Here is a 23,311-nt window from a genome sequence, read left to right on the forward strand (position 1 = left end):
ACGTCCTAAATCTGGCGAGACTAAACCTATATAGATTAAAAAAAAAAAAAAAGAGCAAACCTCAAAAAGGGTAAACAGAAAGGAATCCACATCAAGATGCGTTGCAATCAAATCTGTGAAAACTAAAGACAAAAAAAACCTTGAAATCAGCCAGAGAAAATGACACATGACCTACAGGGAAAACACAATTAGAATGACAGAGTTCTCATGAGAAACCACGGAGGCTAAAAGGAAGCATTTTTCAAGTTCTCAAAGAAAACAAGTGTCATTCCAGAATCCTATACTCAGATGAAAATATCCTTCAGGAATATTCGGACATTCTCAGATGAAAGGAAACTCAGAGAATTCAGATCCAACAGACCTACCCTAAGAAAATGGCCGAAGAAAGTGACTAAAACAGAAAGGAAATGATCAAAGAAGGAACCTTGGAGGATTAGGAAAAAAATATATAAACAAAACAAGATTTCCTTCATATCTTAAGTTTTCTAAATTATGTTTGATGACTGATGTAAACATTCAAACACTATCTGATTTGGTTCTAAATGTATGTAGAGGAAATATTTAAGACAACTAAAGCAAAGACACATAAAGGGAGATGAGGTTTCTACAGTTCACTTGTGAGGGTAAAATGATGACGCCAGGACCATGAGAAGTTAGGTACATATAATGTATATCTAAAGCAACCTCTAAAAAAAAAAAAAAAGCTATATGAAGAGATACATTAAAAAATGCTACAGATGAAACAATTCTAAAAAATATACAAGTAACCCACAAAAAGGCAGGAAAAAGAAAATAGAGGAAACGAAATAAAATGGCAGATTTAAGTCCTAACATATCAATAAGTACATTAAAAGTAGACAGTCTACTTATATAACAAATACAGAGACTGGCAGACTGGATTAAAAATCATGACCTAATTATATGCTGTCTATAAGAAATGTCCTTCAAACGTAATGATATGGGCAGGCTGAAGTAAAAGGAGGGAAAAAAAATCATGGGAACATTAATTAAAGTAAAGCAGGAATGGCTATATTAATACTAGATGAACATGAGAGGAAAGAAAATCACTAGAAACAAAGAAGGACATTATATAATGATAAAACAGTTCATCCACCAAGAAGTTACAGCAATCTTAAATGTAAACGCATCAAACTATGTAAAGCAGAAACACCTAAAAGAGAAATCCACAATTACATCTGGAAATGTCAACAGCCTTCTCTCAACAGTATAACAACTAGACAGAAAAATCAGAAAGGAAAGAACTTAACACCATTATCAACCAACAGGCTCTAAAGAACATTTATAAACTAGTCCACACGAAACAGGAGAATATACATTCAAGTGCCCGTGGGTCATAAGCCAAGACAGACCATATCCTGGGCCATAAAACAAACCTCAACACATTTAAAATAAGTGAAATCATTTGTAGTGTATTCTCCAATATAGTGGGTTCAAAGTAGAAAGCAGTAACAGAAAGATAGGCCAAATCTCCAATCTTGGAAGACTGGAAACTAAGCAACACATTTCTAAATTATTCATGGGTCACAGAAAGTCTCAAAAGAAAAAAAATGGAAGGGAATAAAACTGAAAGTTCCATGTATCAAAATTTGTGGGACAGCAACAAAGCAGGGGTGAGAAGGAAATTTATAGCACTAAAAGCATACATAAAAAGGGGGGAAAGTCCTGTATTAACAATTTAAACTCCCACCTTACGTAACTAAAAAAAGAGCAGAAAAATAAACCTAAAGCAAGCAGGAGGAAGGTAATAACAGAAGGCACTGGGATGAAACAGATAAGCAATGGAGGCAAATCAATGAAACACAGAGCTGTTCTTTGATGAGATCAATAAAACTGACAAACCTAGGAAGACTGACCAAAACCCCCCCTACAAAAAAAAACAAAAAATTACTAAAAAAGAAGACACAAATTACCAATACCAGAAATGAAACAGAATATTCCTATAGACCCTAAAGACATCAACATGGTGGTAAGGGAATACTATGAACAACTCTATTCACGTAACTGTGATAACTTCGATGAAATGATGGACCACCTGATTGAAAACACGACCACCACAACTCACCGAATATGAAACAGATGCTGTGACCAGCCCTGTAACTATTAGGAAAGCGAGTGAAAAATTAACATCTTCCCCCTACTTTAAGTCAACGTGAACTCCAAACTAAGTTTCACACTTCATACAAACTGAACTCAAAATGAATCATGGACTATAAAAGGATAAAAAGACACACTACGGACAAGTGAAAAATATTTGCAAACCACATATCTGACAAAGTACTAGTATCTAGAATATGTAAACGACACTCAAAATCAATAGTAAAAAAAAACCCCAAACAATCCAATTAAAAAAACGGGCAAAAGACATGAAGAAGAGATTTACCAAGGAGAACAGACAGACGGCAAATAAGCACATGAAAATATGTTCAACATCATTATCCATTAGGAAATGACTGCAAAGAAAAACCACAAAGAGGTATCACTTATCTACACACTTATCAGAATGGCTTCAACAGAAAAAACGGAGATGCTGCTGAGGACGTGGAGAACCTGAATCATGCCCACGCTGCTGGTGGGAATGGAATACAGCACGGTCATCAGAGAAAACGTTTTGGCGGTTTCTTTAAAAAAATGAAATATGCAACTATCACGAGACCCAACAAATTCACTGCTGGGCACACATCGCAGAGAAACGAAGCTCTGTGTTCGTACAAAAACTTGTACACAAATATTTACATCATCATAAGAGCCCTAAATTACACATAATCCAAACGTTCTTCAATGAGCAAATGACTGAAAAACCTGCGGTACACCCATACGATGGACTATTCAGCAATAAAAAGCGACAAGCTGGCGAATCTCCAGAGAATTAAACTGACTCAGAAACACCAAAATGGCACATTCCTTTCGGGAAAAAGTTCTCCTTAGTCTGGCAACTATTAATCTCCATGTCCACAATTTTGTCATTTCAAGAATGTTACATGAATGCAATCACAGCTGCCAGACTAAGGGGTAAGCTGAAGAAGGAGGGAAGTGAGTGTGGCTAGAAAAGGGCCTATGAGGATTCCTGTGGGCTTGCAAATGTTCTGTGTCTTGGTTGTACCAGCATCACTATCCTGGGTGCAATATTGTACAGTGGTTTTGCAATGTGTTACCATTGGGGGAAACTGGGTAAAAGGTATATGGGATCTCTGAATTTATTATTTGCATATGAATCTACAGTTATCTCAAAATAAAAAGCTAAAAAAACAAGTGGCCAGATACGAAGTGGCTCATGCTTGTAATCCTAGCACTTTGGGAGGCTGAGGTGGGGGGATTGCTTGAGCCCAGCATGGGCAACACAGGGAGACCCTGTCTCTCCAAAAAAAAAATAAAAAAATAAAAAAATTAGGCATGGTGGTGCATGCCTATGGTTCCAGCTACTTGGGAGGCTGAGGTGGAAGAATCCCTTGAGTCTGGGAGGCTGCACTGGGCTGAGATCACACCACTGCACTCCAGCCTGGGTGGCAGAGTGAGACTCTGTCTCAACCAAACTCCCCAAAACCAAAAACCAAAAGTCTTTACTGACAAAAACATTTGTCTCTGACTGCGGGGTACCTTGGGGCTAACCTCAGTGCGTGGAAGAACACTTCGGCTGCTAAACATTTGGCGTGGACCACCCACTAGCTATACTTACCCACGGTCACCGTAAATGCTGTGCGTGTGGGGGAGGGAGGCTGAGTGTGCATCTGGGAGGCACGGTGTAGGTGAGGAGCTGTCATTCAATGTGAAGATGTTGGGTTTGACAGGGGGCCAATAGGAAAGATCTATGTGAAGAACATTGCCATAGTCTCTGTAACAGAGACACGATAACTGTTCTACTATTCGATGTCCTCAGATTCAGGCAGGAATTCAATGACAGCAAACTCTGTTTTCTTTTTTCAGATGAACTCCTATGCCCCCTTTTCCTTCAGGAGAACTATATGACATTCTTCCTCAACCATAACCGCCAGAAAATCTGCAGTTCAATTTAACACTTAATGGTAACAACTAACTTTATTCTAGGTTTCTGCTGATAGTACCATAACTAAAAAACAGATGAAACACCGAAAACCATTTCTGACTTTCATTCATTGTTTTACATGTGCTTTGATAATTTAAACTATCTCTAATCTGTTTTAAATGTAGGCAAACTATGAATTATTTATGTAAAAACCATGTCCGAGACATTTACTTCATCTTTATCGTCACTAAATGCTGTACAATGAATTTGTCTGAGCTACTTGCTCTGAATGAATCGCTAGTCTAAGCTAGTTAGTTGCCCCTCTCCCACTTTAAATCCTTTCATTTAATTGCCACCCAAAAGAATTACTTCAGGGAAGTTTCAGTCACTAGCAAACGGGTTCTCTGAACGTGTGTGGTCCCACGTCGGGCCCTGTCGTATCAGTGACAGCACCTGAGAGGGAAATCTCTGGAAAACCTCCAGAGAATCACCAATGGTGACCTCCAGAAAGAATCTCCTGATTGTAGGCTAGGGGTGGAGCAAGATGGCCAAATAGGAACAGCTCCAGTCTCCAGTTCCCAGAGCGAGCGACACAGAAGACAGGTGATTTCTGTATTTTCAACTGAGGTACTGGGTTCATCTCACTAGGGAGTGCCGGACAATCGGTGCTGGTCAGCTGCTGCAGCCCGACCAGCGAGAGCTGAAGCAGGGCAAGGGATCGCCTCACCTGGGAAGTGCAAGGGGGAAGGGAATCCCTTTTCCTAGCCAGGGGAACTGAGACACACAACACCTGGAAAATCAGGTAACTCCCACCCCAATACTGCACTTTACCAAGGGTCTTAGCAAACTGGCACACCAGGAGATTATATCCCATACCTGGCTGGGAGGGTCCCACGCCCACAGAGCCTCCCGCATTGCTAGCACAGCAGTCTGCAATGTAACAGCAAGGCAGCAGCCAGGCTGGGGGAGGGGTGCCCGCCATTGCTGAGGCTTAAGTAGGTAAACAAAGCCCCTGGAAAGCTCGAACTGGGTGCAGCCCACAGCAGCTCAAGGAGACCTCCCTGTCTCTGTAGACTCCACCTCTGGGGACAGGGCACAGCTAAACAACAACAACAACAACAACAACAGAAAGCAGCAGAAACCTCTGCAGACACAAACGACTCTGTCTGACAGCTTTGAAGAGAGCAGTGGATCTCCCAACACGGAGGTTGAGATCTGAGAAGGGACAGACTGCCTGCTCAAGTGGGTCCCTGACCCCTAAGTAGCCTAACTGGGAGACATCCCCCACTAGGGGCAGACCAACACCCCACACCTCACACGGTGGAGTACACCCCTGAGAGAAAGCTTCCAAAGCAAGAATCAGACAGGTACACTCGCTGTTCAGCAGTATTCTATCTTTTGCAGCCTCTGCTGCTGATACCCAGGCAAACAGGGTCTGGAGTGGACCTCAAGCAATCTCCAACAGACTTACAGCTGAGGGTCCTGACTGTTAGAAGGAAAACTAACAAACAGGAAGTACACTCACACCAAAACCCCATCAGTATGTCACCATCATCAAAGACCAGAAGCAGATAAAACCACAAAGATGGGGAAAAAGCAGGGCAGAAAAGCTGGAAATTCAAAAAATAAGAGCGCATCTCCCCCTCCAAAGGAACGCAACTCATCGCCAGCAACGGATCAAAGCTGGACGGAGAATGACTTTGATGAGATGAGAGAAGGCTTCAGTCCATCAAACTTCTCAGAGCTAAAGAAGGAATTATGTACCCAGCGCAAATAAACTAAAAATCTTGAAAAAAGAGTGGAAGAATTGATAACTAGAATAATTAATGCAGAGAAGGCCATAAACGAACTGACAGAGATGAAAACCATGACACGAGAAATACATGACAAATACACAAGCTTCAGTAACCGACTCGATCAACTGGAAGAAAGAGTATCAGCGATTGAGGATCAAATGAATGAAATGAAGCGAGAAGAGAAATCTAAAGAAAAAAGAAGAAAAAGAAATGAACAAAGCCTGCAAGAAGTTGGGATTATGTAAAAAGACCAAATCTACGTCTGATTGGGGTGCCTGAAAGTGAGGGGGAAAATGGAACCAAGTTGGAAAACACTCTTCAGGATATCATCCAGGAGAACTTCCCCAACCGGTAGGGCAGGCCAACATTCAAATTCAGGAAATACAGAGAATGCCACAAAGATACTCTTCGAGAAGAGCTACTCCAAGACACATAATTGTCAGATTCTCCAAAGTTGAAATGAAGGAAAAACGGTTAAGGGCAGCCAGAGAGAAAGATCGGGTTACCCACAAAGGGAAGCCCATCAGACTAACAGCACATCTCTCGGCAGAAACTCTACAAGCCAGAAGAGAGTGGGGACCAATATTCAACATTCTTAAAGAAAAGAATTTTAAACCCAGAATTTCATATCCAGCCAAACTAAGTTTCATAAGTGAAGGAGAAATAAAATCCTTTACAGATAAGCAAATGCTTAGAGATTTTGTCACCACCAGGCCTGCCTTACAAGAGACCCTGAAGGAAGCACTAAACATGGAAAGGAACAACCGGTACCAGCCATTGCAAAAACATGCCAAAATGTAAAGACCATTGAGGCTAGGAAGAAACTGCATCAACTAACGAGCAAAATAACCAGTTAATATCATAATGGCAGGATCAAGTTCACACATAACAATATTAACCTTAAATGTAAATGGACTAAATGCTCCAATTAAAAGACACAGACTGGCAAACTGGATAAAGAATCAAGACCCATCAGTGTGCTGTATTCAGGAGATCCATCTCACATGCAGAGACATACATAGGCTCAAAATAAAGGGATGGAGGAAGATCTACCAAGCAAATGGAGAACAAAAAAAAGCAGGGGTTGCAATACTAGTCTCTGATAAAACAGACTTTAAACCAACAAAGATCAAAAGAGACAAAGAAGGCCATTACATAATAGTAAAGGGATCAATTCAACAGGAAGAGCTAACTATCCTAAATATATATGCACCCAATACAGGAGCACCCAGATTCATAAAGCAAGTCCTTAGAGACTTACAAAGAGACTTAGACTCCCATACAATAATAATGGGAGACTTCAACACCCCACCGACAACATTAGACAGATCAACGAGACAGAAAGTTAACAAGGATATCCAAGAATTGAACTCAACTCTGCACCAAGCAGACCTAATACACATCTACAGAACTCTCCACCCCAAATCAACAGAATATACATTCTTCTCAGCACCACATCACACTTATTCCAAAATTGACCACATAATTGGAAGTAAAGCACTCCTCAGCAAATGTACAAGAACAGAAATTGTAACAAACTGTTTCTCAGACCACAGTGCAATCAAACTAGAACTCAGGCCTAAGAAACTCAATCAAAACCGCTCAACTACATGGAAACTGAATAACCTGCTCCTGAATGACTACTGGGTACATAACAAAATGAAGGCAGAAATAAAGATGTTCTTTGAAACCAATGAGAACAAAGATACAACATACCAGAATCTCTGGGATACATTTAAAGCAGTGTGTAGAGGGAAATTTATAGCACTAAATGCCACAAGAGAAAGCAGGAAAGATCTAAAATTGACACTCTAACATCACAATTAAAAGAACTAGAGAAGCAAGAGCAAACACATTCAAAAGCTAGCAGAAGGCAAGAAATAACTAAAATCAGAGCAGAACTGAAGGAGATAGAGACACAAAAAACCCTCCAAAAAAATCAGCGAATCCAGGAGTTGGTTTTTTGAAAAGATCAACAAAACTGATAGACCGCTAGCAAGACTAATAAAGAAGAAAAGAGAGAAGAATCAAATAGACTCAATAAAAAATGATAAAGGGGATATCACCACCGACCCCACAGAAATACAAACTACCATCAGAGAATACTATAAACACCTCTATGCAAATAAACTAGAAAATCTAGAAGAAATGGATAATTTCCTGGACACCTACACTCTCCCAATACTAAACCAGGAAGAAGTTGAATCCTTGAATAGACCAATAGCAGGCTTTGAAATTGAGGCAATAATTAATAGCCTACCAACCAAAAAAAGTCCAGGACCAGATGGATTCACAGCCGAATTCTACCAGAGGTACAAGGAGGAGCTGGTACCATTCCTTCTGAAACTATTCCAATCAATAGAAAAAGAGGGAATCCTCCCTAACTCATTTTACGAGGCCAACATCATCCTGATACCAAAGCCTGGCAGAGACACAACAAAAAAAGAGAATTTTAGACCAATATCCCTGATGAACATCGATGCAAAAATCCTCAATAATAATACTGGCAAATCGGATCCAGCAGCACATCAAAAAGCTTATCCACCATGATCAAGTGGGCTTCATCCCTGGGATGCAAGGCTGGTTCAACATATGCAAATCAATAAACGTAATCCAGCATATAAACAGAACCAAAGACAAAAACCACATGATTATCTCAACAGATGCAGAAAAGGCCTTTGACAAAATTCAACACCCTTTCATGCTAAAAACGCTCAATAAATTCGGTATTGATGGAACGTATCTCAAAATCATAAGAGCTATTTATGACAAACCCACAGCCAATATCATACTGAATGGGCAAAAACTGGAAAAATTCCCTTTGAAAACTGGCACAAGACAGGGATGCCCTCTCTCACCACTTCTATTCAACATAGTGTTGGAAGTTCTGGCTAGGGCAATCAGGCAAAAGAAAGAAATAAAGGGTATTCAGTTAGGAAAAGAAGAAGTCAAATTGTCCCTGTTTGCAGATGACATGATTGTATATTTAGAAAACCCCATTGTCTCATCCCAAAATCTCCTTAAGCTGATAAGAAACTTCAGCAAAGTCTCAGGATACAAAATTAATGTGCAAAAATCACAAGCATTCTTATACACCAGTAACAGACAAACAGAGAGCCAAAATTCAAAATCCTCAAAATTCAACCTCTTGGATTTCCCATCCCTTAACTCATCCACGTTCTCCATCTGTGAAGTTCCTTCTGGCTAAAGGTCCTCCCCCACGCTGCTAATTCCACACTGCCAGCACAGCACCCCACCGCTCTCCTGCCAGCACTCCTGTGACGTCCTCTCTTGCTGTCTTTTTGCTGTCCCTGCCCCACACAACTCCAGCACTGTCCTACTCCACCAACTACCCAGTTTTCATTCTTCACCACTGGGCTGCAGGGTACAACTGAGAAAGTGACACGGGCCGGAGGCAGTGCCTCAGTGGCCCTCGGCAGGGCCTCCAACGTTGCTGAAGGGGCCGTGTGCAATCCAAGTTTCCTGCCCCTGCTGACTCCCCCGGCCTACAACGTTCTCAGCGACGTGGAATTTGACTATTCCAAACTTTGTCTATTTTGTGTTTCTACCCTACCACTCACTCCAAGCAGTCTCAGAGGATGACTTGTTCAAGTAAAAACCTCCCTAAACCCACATGCTGCCTCAAGTTGACTCCTCAAGTTCAAGTGAAAACCTGTATCCTGCCTCTCCACCTCTACCAACTCACCCGCACCGGCACACCTGCGGAGTGTCCATCCTTTTATCATCTACCTAACTGGGCCTCAGCCCACTCCACCACCTGGGCACATGGTTTCACCAATTATCTCCTCATTTGCTTCCCCCTCCCTCTTTTTCTTTGAGGAGGCAGCACAGTGTAGGAGTTAGAATCACACACACTGGGGCTTGCTCCTGTTCTGCCCAGCGTTGCTTTACTGGAAAACTGTAGCAAGCAGTGCCAATCACCAGGGCGCACGAGACATTGTGGTCACGTCTGAAACCTTGGCAAGTGTGGATCAGCACTGCTGTCTCAGCCCTATGGGCTTCTGACCTTGACCCAGAGATATTTTCAAGCACCACGTTTCCATGTATTATTCATTTTTCATAAAAAATACTGTCTTCTTGGTTGTAACTCTATATGTCTAAAAATAAAAAAAACCTACTATACATGCATACTTTTTTCTTGTTAAAAATTAAACAGGGGGCCGGGCGTCGTGGCTCAAGCCTGTAATCCCAGCACTTTGGGAGGCTGAGACGGGCGGATCATGAGGTCAGGAGATCGAGACCATCCTGGCTAACACGGTGAAATCTCGTCTCTACTAAAAAATACAAAAAACTAGCTGGGTGAGGTGGCGGGCGCCTATAGTCCCAGCTACTCGGGAGGCTGAGGCAGGAGAATGGCGTAAACCCGGGAGGTGGAGCTTGCAGTGAGCTGATATCCGGCCACTGCACTCCAGCCTGGGCGACAAAGCGAGACTCTATCTCCAAAAAAAAAAAAAAGAAACAGGGAAAATACAGGTTAAAGAGTAAAAGCCCCCAACACACTCACTAGTTAGTGGCCACTCTTAACAGTCTGATGTGAAAGTTACTCTAAGCCACAGTGACTTGGTCTCAGAGGTGATTGCACTTCACACAAACTGTTCTTTCCAAGGTCACAAATAATGTCCTCAAGTCCAGGCTCCGCGCGCACTCTTCAGCCTCTGCTCCGCCGGGCCCTGCCTGCTGGGATGTGCTAACCACACCTTCCACTGCTTTCTGTCATGCTATCTGCTGGCTGCCTTCTTGTTTGGCCTTGCTCTCAGGATTCTCTGCTTGTCCCAATTCTTACCCTCGAGACCAAGTTCCAAACACATGCTTCTGCTGGGATGCTCCACAGCCACCTTCAACGCAGCAGGCTACAGATGGCACGTGCTGCTTCCTGCCCCAATAATAACCATGGCGGTGGTGACACCCTATGATGTGGGGAGTAACTCTTCACTTTAAAAATTACAAGTGGAGGCTCAGGGGAGTCATTTTTTCCAAAGTCACACAGTTAGTAAGGGGGCGGGGTCAAGATATAATCTGCACCTGCCTAACGGCAGAGCCTGGCCTCTGGACGCCACAATTATCTGCCTCTCCCTACCCTCGATAAAGCCAAAGCCAGAAACGAGAATGGCCACAGACGCCACCATTTCTCTGGGTAATGCAGACACTGAGACCCAACTGTGCCAGACTCATGGTTTTCTTGGGTTTTAGCCTTCAATCCTGCAATGGCCGCTGTCCAATCCATGGGGTTTAAGTGTTACAGGTGGGAGAAACCAAAGAAGTACAGAATCTAATTCAGAATCTTAGTCGGCAACATTAGTCCCTGCTCAGGCCAACCACCAAGAGGCGGCATTTCTGGGCATCACCTGCCACCGGAAGCAGGGACTGGAGAGATGGCACAGCATGGCTGGGCGGCTTGCAAGCCATTCAACCGCTGAAGGCAAGATCGAGGAAGATCAACACATTCACTCGAAGAGGTCACTTGGAGCAGCTTCCAAAAGCCAGAAACTACACAAGCTCATTACAAGAAATAATTTTAGTATGAGATACCAGGGGGAGAAAAAAAAGAACGTGTTGCCCCTAAAAAGAGAATGTTCATATGTAATGTAAACCCGCTATTTGCAGGGGTGTGGGGGTGAGCTTCTGAAAGATTATAAAGGTTCTGTACAGCTGGAAGCCTATAGTTTCATAACATACTACTAGTTTGCAACCCCAAGGTCAATGCCCACCTTTTAAAGTTCATTTTAAAGACTGTCTTTCTATATGCATGCTATACTTCAATAAAAACACTGAAGAAGAAAAAATATATAGATACAGTCTCCTTCCTTTTTACCAAACAGCATCATTGGGAAGCACAGTGAGTAGAGAAGCCGCTCCTGTGAAGCCTGTAACCACTGTCTCCTCACAGGCTCAAGAGTCACCAATAATGCGGCATCCATGCTCCCTCACCGAGTGTCTTTTAGTAGGATGACTCTAGGACCACTGAAAATTAAAAAGTATTTCACTTTAAAATTTAGGTTCTCAATGAGTGATCCTGAAAACAGAACTGGACCCATCATGCTGATGTTGGAAGACTGTGTTAGACACAGGAATGAGGTAGTCAATTTGACTGCCCAACTCTTTCTTTGTGATAAGAGAGGATAACACAGATTTATTTTATTCATGCCCTAAATGTGGGGAAAAATGCTATATAACTTGATCTAATTAAAAAAGGACTTCTAAGTATTCACTTAAGATTATTCTAAAAATTACCCTAAAATATGTAAGCTCAGTTAATAATGGGTTAGCCAAAAAAGGACTTCTGTAGAAGGTTAACCAATCATATTCAAGACGTCTTACTGTTTTACAAATCCGAGTGCGTGTAATTCCAAGAGGACTCAACAGAGCTAGTTTTCATATTACTGGGACTAAAAAATTATCTGAAACTCCTAGACTCTGGGATGTCAAGTTTCTTCTGGACTCTTAGGGCTGCCAAGATCCCTGTTTTCTGTATAAACTGAAGCCAAAAACTCCTTGGTAAATCATTCTGGAAGGGACTGATATAGGCTTGGAATCAGGTATATTAGCATGCTGCCACGAGAGAGAAAGGAGACGCAAAAAAAAGCTCAGGCTGTAAAGGATGAAATTGCAATACAACTAGAGGCTATTTACTGGTTTTTACCTCTTGATTCTGGAGCTTACAAACTGGTCTACCTATCTGTGTGTGGTGCAGACTTCCAAGCTCCCAGTGGTGTCTACCTCTTGGTATTTATGCCCTTGTGTGGTTCTCTCTCCTGGAGTGTGGGCTGGACCACACTTCGAATGAGCACAATACTACAACACTGATGGGATGTCACTTCCCAGATCATAAGAAACAGTGACTTCCGTCCTGCTTCCTCCTTGCCCTCTTGTTTGTTCTGGGGGAGCCAACTGCCAAGCTGTGACCTGCCCTGTGGATAGGAACCACGACAGACCCCTGGCCACAGCCAGCAAGGAGCTGGGGCCCTCCATCCAACAGCCCATGAAGAACTGAATCCCGCCATCAACTGCCTGTGTGAACATGGAGGCAGGTCCACCTTCAGCTGAACCTGAAGATGACATCAGCCTTGGCCAACACCTTGACTGCAGTCTTGTGAGGGCCATGGGACCCAGCTAAGCTGTACTCATGTCCCTGACCACAGAAGCTGTGAGACAAGAGCATATGTTCTTTTAAGCACCTGGGTTTTGGGGTAATCTGTTACTCAGAAATAGGTAGGTAACTAATACAGTAAGCAGAACTCTAAAGCAGGGTTGGTAAGTTTTTTTGGTTAAGGGCCCGATAGCAAACATTTTCAGCTTTGTGGGCCATACTGTTTTGGTCACAATTACTTAACTCTGCCATAGAAGCAGGAAAGCTTAGGATATACCAACAAATGAGCATGGTTCTATTCCAATAAAACTTTATTCATAAAACCAGGTGGTGATTTGGTCTGCTAATTTAGTCTGCCAACCCCTGCTCGAAAGTGAAGAAATCCTAATTTGGGGTTAAAAGGCAGCTGATCTCCATTTTACTCCTGTGCTCAAAACTATTTTAACAATGAAAAAAAAAGCTAAATCTATCACAATAACACAATCACAGGCAGCTGAAAAGAAAAACAGTAGATGTCCACGGAATTTCTGATTTTGGTAAACAATCTAAGAAATACAAATATATCTTTTATGACAGATACCTCTAATCGCATTTTGATGGAAAAGTTGAAGTCCAACACTGGAGATAAATCTGAGCCAGAGGAACCTACTACATTAGCTGGTTACCACAACTATAATCTTAACAGCTCCTGAAACATGCACTGGCTTTTCCCTCACACATCATGGATCTCCAGCAGTGGGAGCAGAGGATTACCTTTGCTTTTTGGCAATGGCGATGGAGGCTGCTCTGTAAACACTTCTAGGGCTGGGGAGTCATGGTGGTCGAAGTCTTTGTCCATGGCTTCTATGAGACTGGTGATGTCCGAGTCCTCGGAACTGTGCCTCGTGCTGCTGGCACGTTCTGGGTGGGAAGGGTGTGCGAGGGGGGCGGGAGACAGCCGTTCGGGCTGCGGCTCCTGGGGCTGAGGCACTGGCGGTGGCGGAGGCGGCTGAGGGTGCTGCTCCAGCGGGCTGTGGGCATGGTGCTGGCTGCCGTGCTGGCTCTGCTTTGCCCCTTTGGACTTTCTGCCTGCTGTATGACCTTGAGTCACTGTGTTCGAATCTAAGACAAGGGGGCTTGTTTTGTTAGCAGACTGTGAAGAAGCTGCTTGAGCAGAAGTCCTACTAGAGGTACTTGAACTGTTTTTGGCTCTGACGTTTTCCACGTCAGCTGAGTTTCTATTGCTGTGACTGCTGTGTGGGTGGACCGATGGGCCACACTGCTTATGAGTCCCGGCACTGGGTCGGGATGATGAACCGCCTGCTCCACAGAACCCCCTACTGTGACCGGGGTCACAGCTGAGTGTGTTCAAGCTGAAAAAGGGACCAACTGCAGATCAGTAAATAGCAACCCACAAAATCTAATATTAAAAAAAAACTTACTTCATCAGTACAGCCACCATAAATATAAACCACACTCGGGAAAAAAGAGCAAGAAATAGGGAGAATTTCTACTAGTCTCTAAAATCTGTTCTATCTGAACATTGTTAATTTACCGTCAGTGATCTAACTAAAAGTATTTGAACCCTTACCAATATAATAAAAACACAGTATCCAGTACGAGCTCTAAGTCACCCAGAGTTCCATACAGGCTGCTATTAAGTAATCAGAATTAAGATTTTTTTTCTCCTGAGCAAAGATGAAAAGCAACTTATTTTTTCTTGTAATTTTATCAGCCAAATCTATGTACACGAGGGAATTTATTGCCAGCATGTGAACATACTTTCCTTCAGATGAAATACCAACGATTCTCCTGAGATCAAATGGCCTTCCCACATCGAAGGGCGGGTTCGAGGCCTCAAAGGATAGCCGCCTTCGAAATGGCTCCCATATTCCTTGAGCTTCCAAATAGGCTGTTCCAATGACCAAAAGAAACAGTGCACTGCAGGGGTAAAAAAATTGGAAAATCAGGATTGTTAGTGAACAAGCAACAAAATTCGATGTTAAAGGCAGAGTTTCTTGGTAAAGTACAAAATGATATAATAGAAAACCAAGTTGTCTGTGACAACTTTTAACAGACAAAACCCACAGTTTTATGGACAAAAGTTTGCACATCAGTTATTCTTTCTTTCTCTTTTTTTTTTTGAGACGAAGTTTCACTCTTATTGCCCCGACTGGAGCTCAATGGGGCGATCTCAGCTCACTGCAACCTCAGCCTCCCAGGTTCAAGCGACTCTCCTGCCTCAGCCTCCTGAGTAGCTGGACTTATAGAGATGCACACCCGGCTAATTTTTTGTATTTTCAGTCGAGACGGGGTTTCGCCATGTTGGCCAGGCTGGTCTTGCACTCCTGACCTCAGGTGATCTGCCCGCCTTGGCCTCCCAAAGTGCAGGGAATACAGGTGTAAGCCACCGTGCCCGGCCTGCTCATCAATTTTTATAGAATGCCACCTTACATGGAGGTTTTATATGGAGGCAACAATTACGTGTATTAGAAGAAATGCCTGGAATCTGATTTTTCTTTTACTAAGAAGAATTTTAGTTTCAACTCTCCAACCTGTTTCCTCTAAAGGATGTGTGATATAAATATGTAAATTAGTTTAGAGGTGAATCTATCTGATTCTTGAAACACAAAGTAATATACTGAGAACAGATGAAGACACTGAGAATTTAAAAAACATTTCTAATCAGTGTCATGTGGCCTAGGTACTATTAAGTATATTATATATATGCCTCAGTCAATTAACTATCTGAGCATTTTAAAAAGACGTCAAAATGTACTTAAATTTGTGTAACCAATTTCAGAGGTAAAGACGACTGTTTATTATATATGCCACCCAAGAAGGGCTCAGTTTTCACTGTTCCCACCAGTCTGTGAGCCTGATTAAGGCAGAGTTCTATCTTGTTCGCTGGCATATCCTAGAACTCAGAACAGTGGCTGGCACACAGCGGGCACTCGATCAACAGTGTTAAATGTTGAATGAATATGAACCTTGAAACAAGACACAAGTACCTCATTATTCCTGAGATGATGATATACAGAGCCAGTTCCCAGTTGGGTCTGGGTAGGGCTTCTGCACAGGTTGCTAACATATGGTAAGGAAGGGATGCGTTCAATATAAACACAAACTCAGAGCCACTGGTTGTTATAAACTTCAGTTCCCGGATAACTCTAGAAGCTGTAAAATCAGGAGTAAACCTAAAACACAATGATGGTAGTAAGGCTAAGTTTTAAAAATATCTCACAAGCAGTCTACATATAATACCAGTCCCATAAGCCTTTGAAATATAACAGAATTTGAGTTTGACGCTTTTACTCAACTTCCTCATTTTAGGACAAAAAAAGTATTATCCCATGGTCAATAATAGGAACAACCGTATTCTGTGAATAATCAGAGAATTTACACTAAAAAATAACAATAATCAGTTTCCTGTAACTATTAATTTAGAAAATGGTCCTGAGCTTTGTGTCTTTCTCTCCTTCTTTCTTCTTTATCTAAATCCATGCTCTTCTCCCAGGCTACAGTCCCAATAATGTCTTTTTTAAAAAAACAAACCGTCAGGGGCCTAGTGATTTTTCCATCATCTCCTGCAGTATGGATTACTGCTGCAATTATTTTATTTTTATTTTTTGCTAATTGTATGCACCTTGAGGAAAGGTGTCTTATTCCTCATTGCGTCTTTAGGTGTCACACATTATGCCTTTTATACAATAATGTAGCTACTTATTAAGTAAATATCCATTAAAGATCACAAAATTAAATATTCAATTAAGGGACAGAAGTTGCATTTTGTTGCATAAACTTTATAACAAAACAAGTTATTAATTGTTCAAATATGCTGCAGCTATTACTGAGATAGGCATTAAAACTGTCTTCTAACCAAAATATTACATATCTTCATACTGCAAAACATGAAAAAATTGTACACGTATGAAACAAATCTCTGTTGCTGAGGGACTGTGAATTTACACCAACATCTTTTGCTTTAACATAACCCTGAAAATAATTTTGAAATGGATTTCTAAGATTATCTGATCCACTTCAGAGACAAAAGTTTTACAACTCTGAAAACTGAGATATGAAGAAATGCCTCAACCAAAGATTAAGTGAAAACAAATTTACAACTTTGAAAACTGAGATATGAAGAAATGCCTCAACCAAAGATTAAGTGAAAACAAATTTATAACTTTGAAAACTGAGATAATGAAGAAATACCTTAGCCAAAGATTAAGTGGAAAAAAAAAAAATCAAACGAATACATTTGTGGATAAAGACTTTGGTAAACATGAAAACATATCTTTGCATAGAGTTTGAGCAACTCTAGTATAGAAAGTCAGTGATTCATTATACCTGAAAATAAAATACTTACAATATGATTATATCTCTAGAGGCATTGGCACTTAGGGCAAACTCCTGACAATTAACCACTTTAAAGCCATATCCTTCGCAGGAGTATCCACTGATTTCAATGGTTTCTATGTGAATTTGAAGTTGTCCTGTATTCTCTACCTTAAATGTTCTTTTCAATGTGAAATTTGGTTCTCTTAGTTTTAAACCTAAAGGATAAAAAATCGGGAATAAGACTAAATCTTGCCATTATGTGTTCCCAGTCCAAACGATAAACACACTATTCATGAATTACTATGTGTCACAGGTTATAAACCATCCCTGCACGTCAGAGAGATCAGCTGTTCCTCAGATTTCATCATGCGGTAATCTACTTTGACACATCATTTTAGACAGCAAAGGTTTATTATACTTTACGTTTCACACAGAGAGGAAATCAGCTAAGGTATGCAATGAGTGCAAATACTTTAAATCTCTTATGATCCAAATCAAACAACTCTAAACAGAAGACATAGAATTTCCTTAACATCTTAAGCATTCATAACTAATATACACGTATAGAAATAATGTTGTTTTTGAAATTATTTACTGTTGAAAGCAAATTCTGAAATTAGCGTCCTGGGAACTGTTAGGGAGACTTACTATCTGTACAATCTTTTAACAAGGCTTCCGTGATTTTAAAGCGTAAGGAACTTCCTGGACCTGGAAGCTTGCCTGCCACCCTCAAGTTCTCAGTTGTTCCTTGTCCTTGGACCATCACAGCATCCATCACAGTCAGGTTATTTCTATGCAAGAACAAGAATTACAGATTTTCTTCTCACTAAATTTGCACAATCTTTTGATTTGCAATTTCTACTGTTATTTTACAGAGCACCACATAGAAATTAAATTTAATGGTGAGAATTTATACTTTAAGAATTCAAAAATACACAGAGAAGAGCAAGAGTTTTTATTTTTAAGAGACACACATCACAGTAAGACACTATTCATGGTTTTGAACTATGCATTTGATAACAAAGGTATGTTTCATCAGGCATGGAGTATGTGTGCATGTTTTGGACAAAGTGAATTTAAACTATTTCGTAAGTTAGACACGCAAATTCATCTTAAAACAAGTAAGGCCTTCTAAGTGAGTAGTAAAAACGAACCCACACTGTGTCACAGAACCTACCTGACGATGATAAGTGAAGAAACAGTTCTGTTGTGAACTGGCGTAAACTTTACTTTGACAGATTTCTTTTCTCCGGGTTTTAAAATTAGGTTTAAAATTAAATGTCGAGAGACGCCCTCCATAAATCCCGTTGAACTCTGCAGTGGATGAGCCTGGAATCATTGGGTAAACAAAGAGGAGTCATGAAGATATTCTCTGGAAGAAGTTTCTTCCTTTACACCCCATCTGCAGCCCAGCAGAGGTTCTCAAACTGATCAAATGCGTCAACAACTTTATCTGTCATGTTTAGATGCGGGTTAGCTGGAAAGCAGTGCAGAGGAACCAACGATGAGATGCATATTCTGCATTAAGTCCAAAAAGGGACTTTGCTCCCCAGGTCACCAAACAAAGTCCTCAATGTTTGCACAAGGCATTTGTTTTTGGATACATATCTCTTTTGTTTTTAACCTTCTAAAATTTTGAAATATTACACACACAGAAAAGGACAGAAACCTAAGATGATCACCTAGACACATTAGCACAAAGCAAACACTTGTGGAACCAATGCCAGCACCCCAGGCCTCCTGATGCTTCCTGCCACTGCTCCCTTCTAAAGGGGACCAAGGCCAACACCTCAGGCCTCCTGCCACCGCCACGCCACTCCTCCCCTCTGAAGGGGACCAGCTGAAGGGTCTTCAGGCTGCACCGTACGTTTACATGTAAAAAGATTTCCAACTCCTATAAGTTTCTCCTTGAATCTTATTTTGAAGGTTACACATGATTACTGTTTCATAAACACCCGATGATTTAAAGTTTAAAGCATAGCTTAGTTTAATATTCAAAATATGACTTTTTGACAGCCAGTTATAGTTAAGGTTAAGAAAATTTGCTTGTCTATTTACAAAAACAGTCACAGGTCACATATAAGGATATACTGTTCTGGTTTTTAAGCAACATTAAGTGTAAACTTTTTTGAGGGAAGGGTTGTCAACACTTGGCTATAAACATCCACCAGTTCTTCACGGCTTCTGCTAACATGGAAGGAGGGTGAATTCTGTATTGTTTTCTACTCCCCCTGGCATAGCTCGGTGTGTGTTTCACACATACAGATCTAGCTACCTGCTTCAGCATGAGTCCACAAACATTAACTTACAGTCAACAGACTTTATGAAGCACACTACTTTTAATTCTTGCTTCTGAGGCAAATATGGTTGTCTCTGTACACGCCAGAGATTGTTTCCAGGATCCCAGGCATAACCAAATCTGCGCATTTTCAAGTCGCAGTTGGCCACTGTGGAATGTGCCTATACAAAAAGTAGGGCTCTCCATATATGCAGTTTTGCAACCTGAGAACTGTATTTTCCATCTGCGCTTGACTGAAAAAAAGTATGCATGAACCAGCACAATCCAAGTCTGTATTGTTCAAGTGTTAACTGCTATTTTTTTCCTTTCTGTCCAAGTCCACTGAGACAAGGGAATATTTCAGCTGCTTCAAGATGGTTGGTAAGTTCCCTTTTAAATAAACTACTCTGAGTAACTGATGGACACAATGATGTACTATACATATATTCCCAGCAAACAGTAGCTAATTTAAACTCTCACGATTTGGGGAAAACCTTAAGATGTTGCGATGCCTCCCGTACACCATTCAGGACCTTAGTAATTTCACGGTGGAGGTTCTCCAAAAGTGACCTTGGACCCCAGGGATCTCAGGGATCCTGTCAGAGTGTCCACCACAATGTCAAACTATTTCCATGATGATACCGATAGATGTTGTCTTTTTCACTATGTTGGCATCTGCACTGACAGTCAGCAAAAGCTACGGAGGGTAAAACTGCTGACCCCTTAGCACGCATCAAGGCAGTGGTATCAAACTTCCCTAGCAGCCACTGTGTTCTTCAGTGTCATGCATGTGTAGTTAAAAAAAAAAAAAAGTCCTTGGTGATGCCGTAAAAACTTCAACCCTGGAGCACGTCTTTAAAGTTCTGTGGGATACAATGGGAAGTATGTAAAAAGTATTTCTGCAGCTACCATGTTGTTTTGCAAAGCTGTCTGAGATGGAAGCTGAACTAGTGAACTAGCTGCTTTTCTCATGGAACACCGTTTATGTCTGAAAGAATGACTGACAGCCAATGGTCATTCAGGCTTGGGTATCTGGCAGAGATTTTCATAGAAACAAGTAAGCCTATTGAAGTATTTGTTTCCAATAAAATTCAAGCTTTCGAGCAAAATTGAGGATTTTGGATAATTTGTATTCACCCTTGTGAGCCTGACAGCTTCCCAATACTTCAAGAGTTTCCTGACGAGCCTGGTGGTGAGTGAGTATGATTCATTTGTGGATAGTGCATAGTGAATTGTGGCAACATTTGTAAGGTCTGCATGTCTCTGTGCACCAGTGTTTTCCAAATGACTGATGTACAGTGTTATAAATAAAAAGGCAACTAAAATACTCCTTCTTTAATTACATGTCTGTAGCAGGTTAGATTTTCATTACATACTTCAATTAAAACAATGTATCAAGAGAGACTGAATGTAGAGGCAGATATGAAAATCCACCTGTCCATTAAGTCGGGGAGACAGCCATTAAAGAGAGTTGTAAAAATTTAAAACAATCCATTCTCCTTGCTAAATGATTTTTTAAAATACAGGTAGTTTTCATTTTTGATGTTACCTATGTTGAATGGAATAGGTTTTTTATTATTATTTTAAACAAATTAAATCACTCTTTTAAAGATCTCCCGCGCCCAGCCTCAGTTTCAGTTTCTAGTATGGCAAAACACTGATGGATGTAAACCATATAAACGAGAAACCTCTCTGGGGTCCTTAATAATTTTAAGACTGCAAGGGAGTCCTGAGACCAGGTATCTTGAGAACCACATTCTGCAGCACTGTAGAGATGCCTGAGATAGAATTTACTCTAAGCTCATTCTAGGACCTCCTCCTGAATTTCTTATTTAGAATACATTTCTGATGTCTAGAGTACTCTTATGTATTTTCCTATCTCTCACAGTGCTTAGTTCAGTATTCTACATCTTGTAAATATGGCTTGTAGTTAATAAAATAAAAAAGTTAAATATTAGCTCACTTAATACTTACGTGAAATTTCCCCCTATTATAAAAGCAGAGTGGGCCGGGCACGGTGGCTCACGCCTGTAATCTTAGTGCTTTGGGAGGCCCAAGGCAGGCGGATCACCTGAGGTCAGGAGTTCGAGACCAGCCTGGCCACCATGGTGAAACCTCGGCTCTACTAAAAAATACCAGTAAAAAAAAAATTAGCCACGTGTGGTGGAGACAAAAAAAAAAAAGAAAAGAAAAAGAAAAAAGAAAAGCAGAGTGAAAGGAAGTTCCGGTTACTGAGCCTTCTAGGTAACTTCCAGTAATATTTGTTACTTTGGCATTTTACAGATGGGAAAAAGCAAAGCACAAAAGGATTCCTAGAGAGGGGCATGAGGCTGGGATACAAGACTGTCTAAACTTCAGTCTAGTGTCCAGCCATTATTCGACAGAAAAAAATACAACTTTGAATATTACTTTCTTATGTAAGCTTGCCTTAAAGACAGAGTTACAAAAACTATTCTAATAAGGACTGGGCTAATATATGCTTTACAGATAAAAACATGGAGCTATGGGAAAGAATACAGTATTTCAAGAACTACGAGGGATCTGGTTTGAAAAGGCTCACAGCAATTCCTGGTCGGCAATGACCACATGATACAATGGTAAGGGCAAAGCTTCTGGAATCAGAGAACCAGATCTGAACTTGGCCCTAGGCAGAAAGAAGGGCATAGTGGCCAAAAGGCTTGGACCATTTTGCAGGGAGCCCTAGCTCCAAGTGCTAAGTTCCTAACACACACCCTTAGGTCTTATTTAATAGTGAGTGGTGAGTGGTTGCTCCGCCTGGCCTGAATGATAGAAAATAGTTTGGTTCCTAGAACAAACCAGTTTATGTATATGTTTATAAATAGAAGATTATCCATTGAGTGAAAATCATGCATATCACCCTGCTAAATACGAACACAGTCAGCCGTGGGTTTACCATTCATGGATGGCTTACAATTTAATTACAAAGTATCCAGAAAGAAAATTTAAATCACTGAGCTCAATAAAAGTTAATTATGTATTAACATTTACCTCATCTATATATTCTCAGAATTTCTGTTATTATTATTACAAACCTTCATGGGCTTAACGTTTAATGCCCACAAATATGAATCTTCTACTCAATGTGCCTCACCTTGATCTAAATCCCACCTACTCTTCCTGATTTATTTGCCTCTAAAATAATTACTGGACTGCTCTGACTTCTTCAGTAACTTACCCTTCAGCCAAATTTACGAGTAGCCAATAATTTTCTTTCATATTTATATTGACCATATTATAGAATAATTTCCCTGGAATATTATGAAGTTTGAATACTTACACTGTTTCTGAAGACTTGAAATTCTAGTGTTCTCAAATCTATCTTTGCCACCTTACTCAAGTTAAACCTAAAACAAAAAATGTACACATATTTATTCATAAGCAACATCACAGTTAAGGGGGTGATGGAGTGATTATCAGGTGTGTGCTTTATTTTCAAATTATTGTCTGGCAGGTTTTGAGATCAGTATGACCAGATTTATAGCCTTAAGAAAATTAAAGGCCACAACTTGTAATTAATATTTTGTTCACTTTTTAAAACTAGGATATTTGAAAGGTTTCATCTGCTTTCTCTTTACACATTTTTAGAAGGGAGTTCCACATTACTTTTTCTTGCCTTATATTGAAAGTTTTTCTGGATGCTTCACACAGTATCAACCTAAATCTCCCTAAAACCTTCTCTCAACTGTAGAGATCCAGAACTTCTCTAAGTCAAATCTGTCACTGTATGAGCTGCAATAAGGCTTTTTAAGTGAATACAATACTGATTCAATACTACATAGAAACACCGT

The 23,311-nt window shown here is 40.8% G+C and overlaps 1 protein-coding gene across 5 annotated transcripts in view; it reads right to left on the reverse strand.

Moving 5' to 3' along the window:
• TMEM131 (transmembrane protein 131) overlaps positions 1-23,311 on the reverse strand; it is a 257,449-nt gene that overhangs the window by 27,464 nt on the left and 206,674 nt on the right. For all 5 annotated transcript variants that reach the window (XM_005575032.5, XM_005575031.4, XM_065526617.2 and 2 more), the window contains 7 exons: positions 22,801-22,867; positions 18,402-18,553; positions 17,873-18,015; positions 17,253-17,439; positions 15,895-16,080; positions 14,666-14,824; positions 13,658-14,256 (listed from right to left, as the gene is read on the reverse strand). In XM_005575032.5, the coding sequence (XP_005575089.3) occupies positions 13,658-14,256; positions 14,666-14,824; positions 15,895-16,080; positions 17,253-17,439; positions 17,873-18,015; positions 18,402-18,553; positions 22,801-22,867 (1,493 nt within the window). The remainder of the gene's footprint in view (positions 1-13,657; positions 14,257-14,665; positions 14,825-15,894; positions 16,081-17,252; positions 17,440-17,872; positions 18,016-18,401; positions 18,554-22,800; positions 22,868-23,311) is intronic.

The sequence above is a fragment of the Macaca fascicularis genome, chromosome 13 (assembly GCF_037993035.2).
Source record: "Macaca fascicularis isolate 582-1 chromosome 13, T2T-MFA8v1.1".
Taxonomy (NCBI): domain Eukaryota; kingdom Metazoa; phylum Chordata; class Mammalia; order Primates; family Cercopithecidae; genus Macaca; species Macaca fascicularis.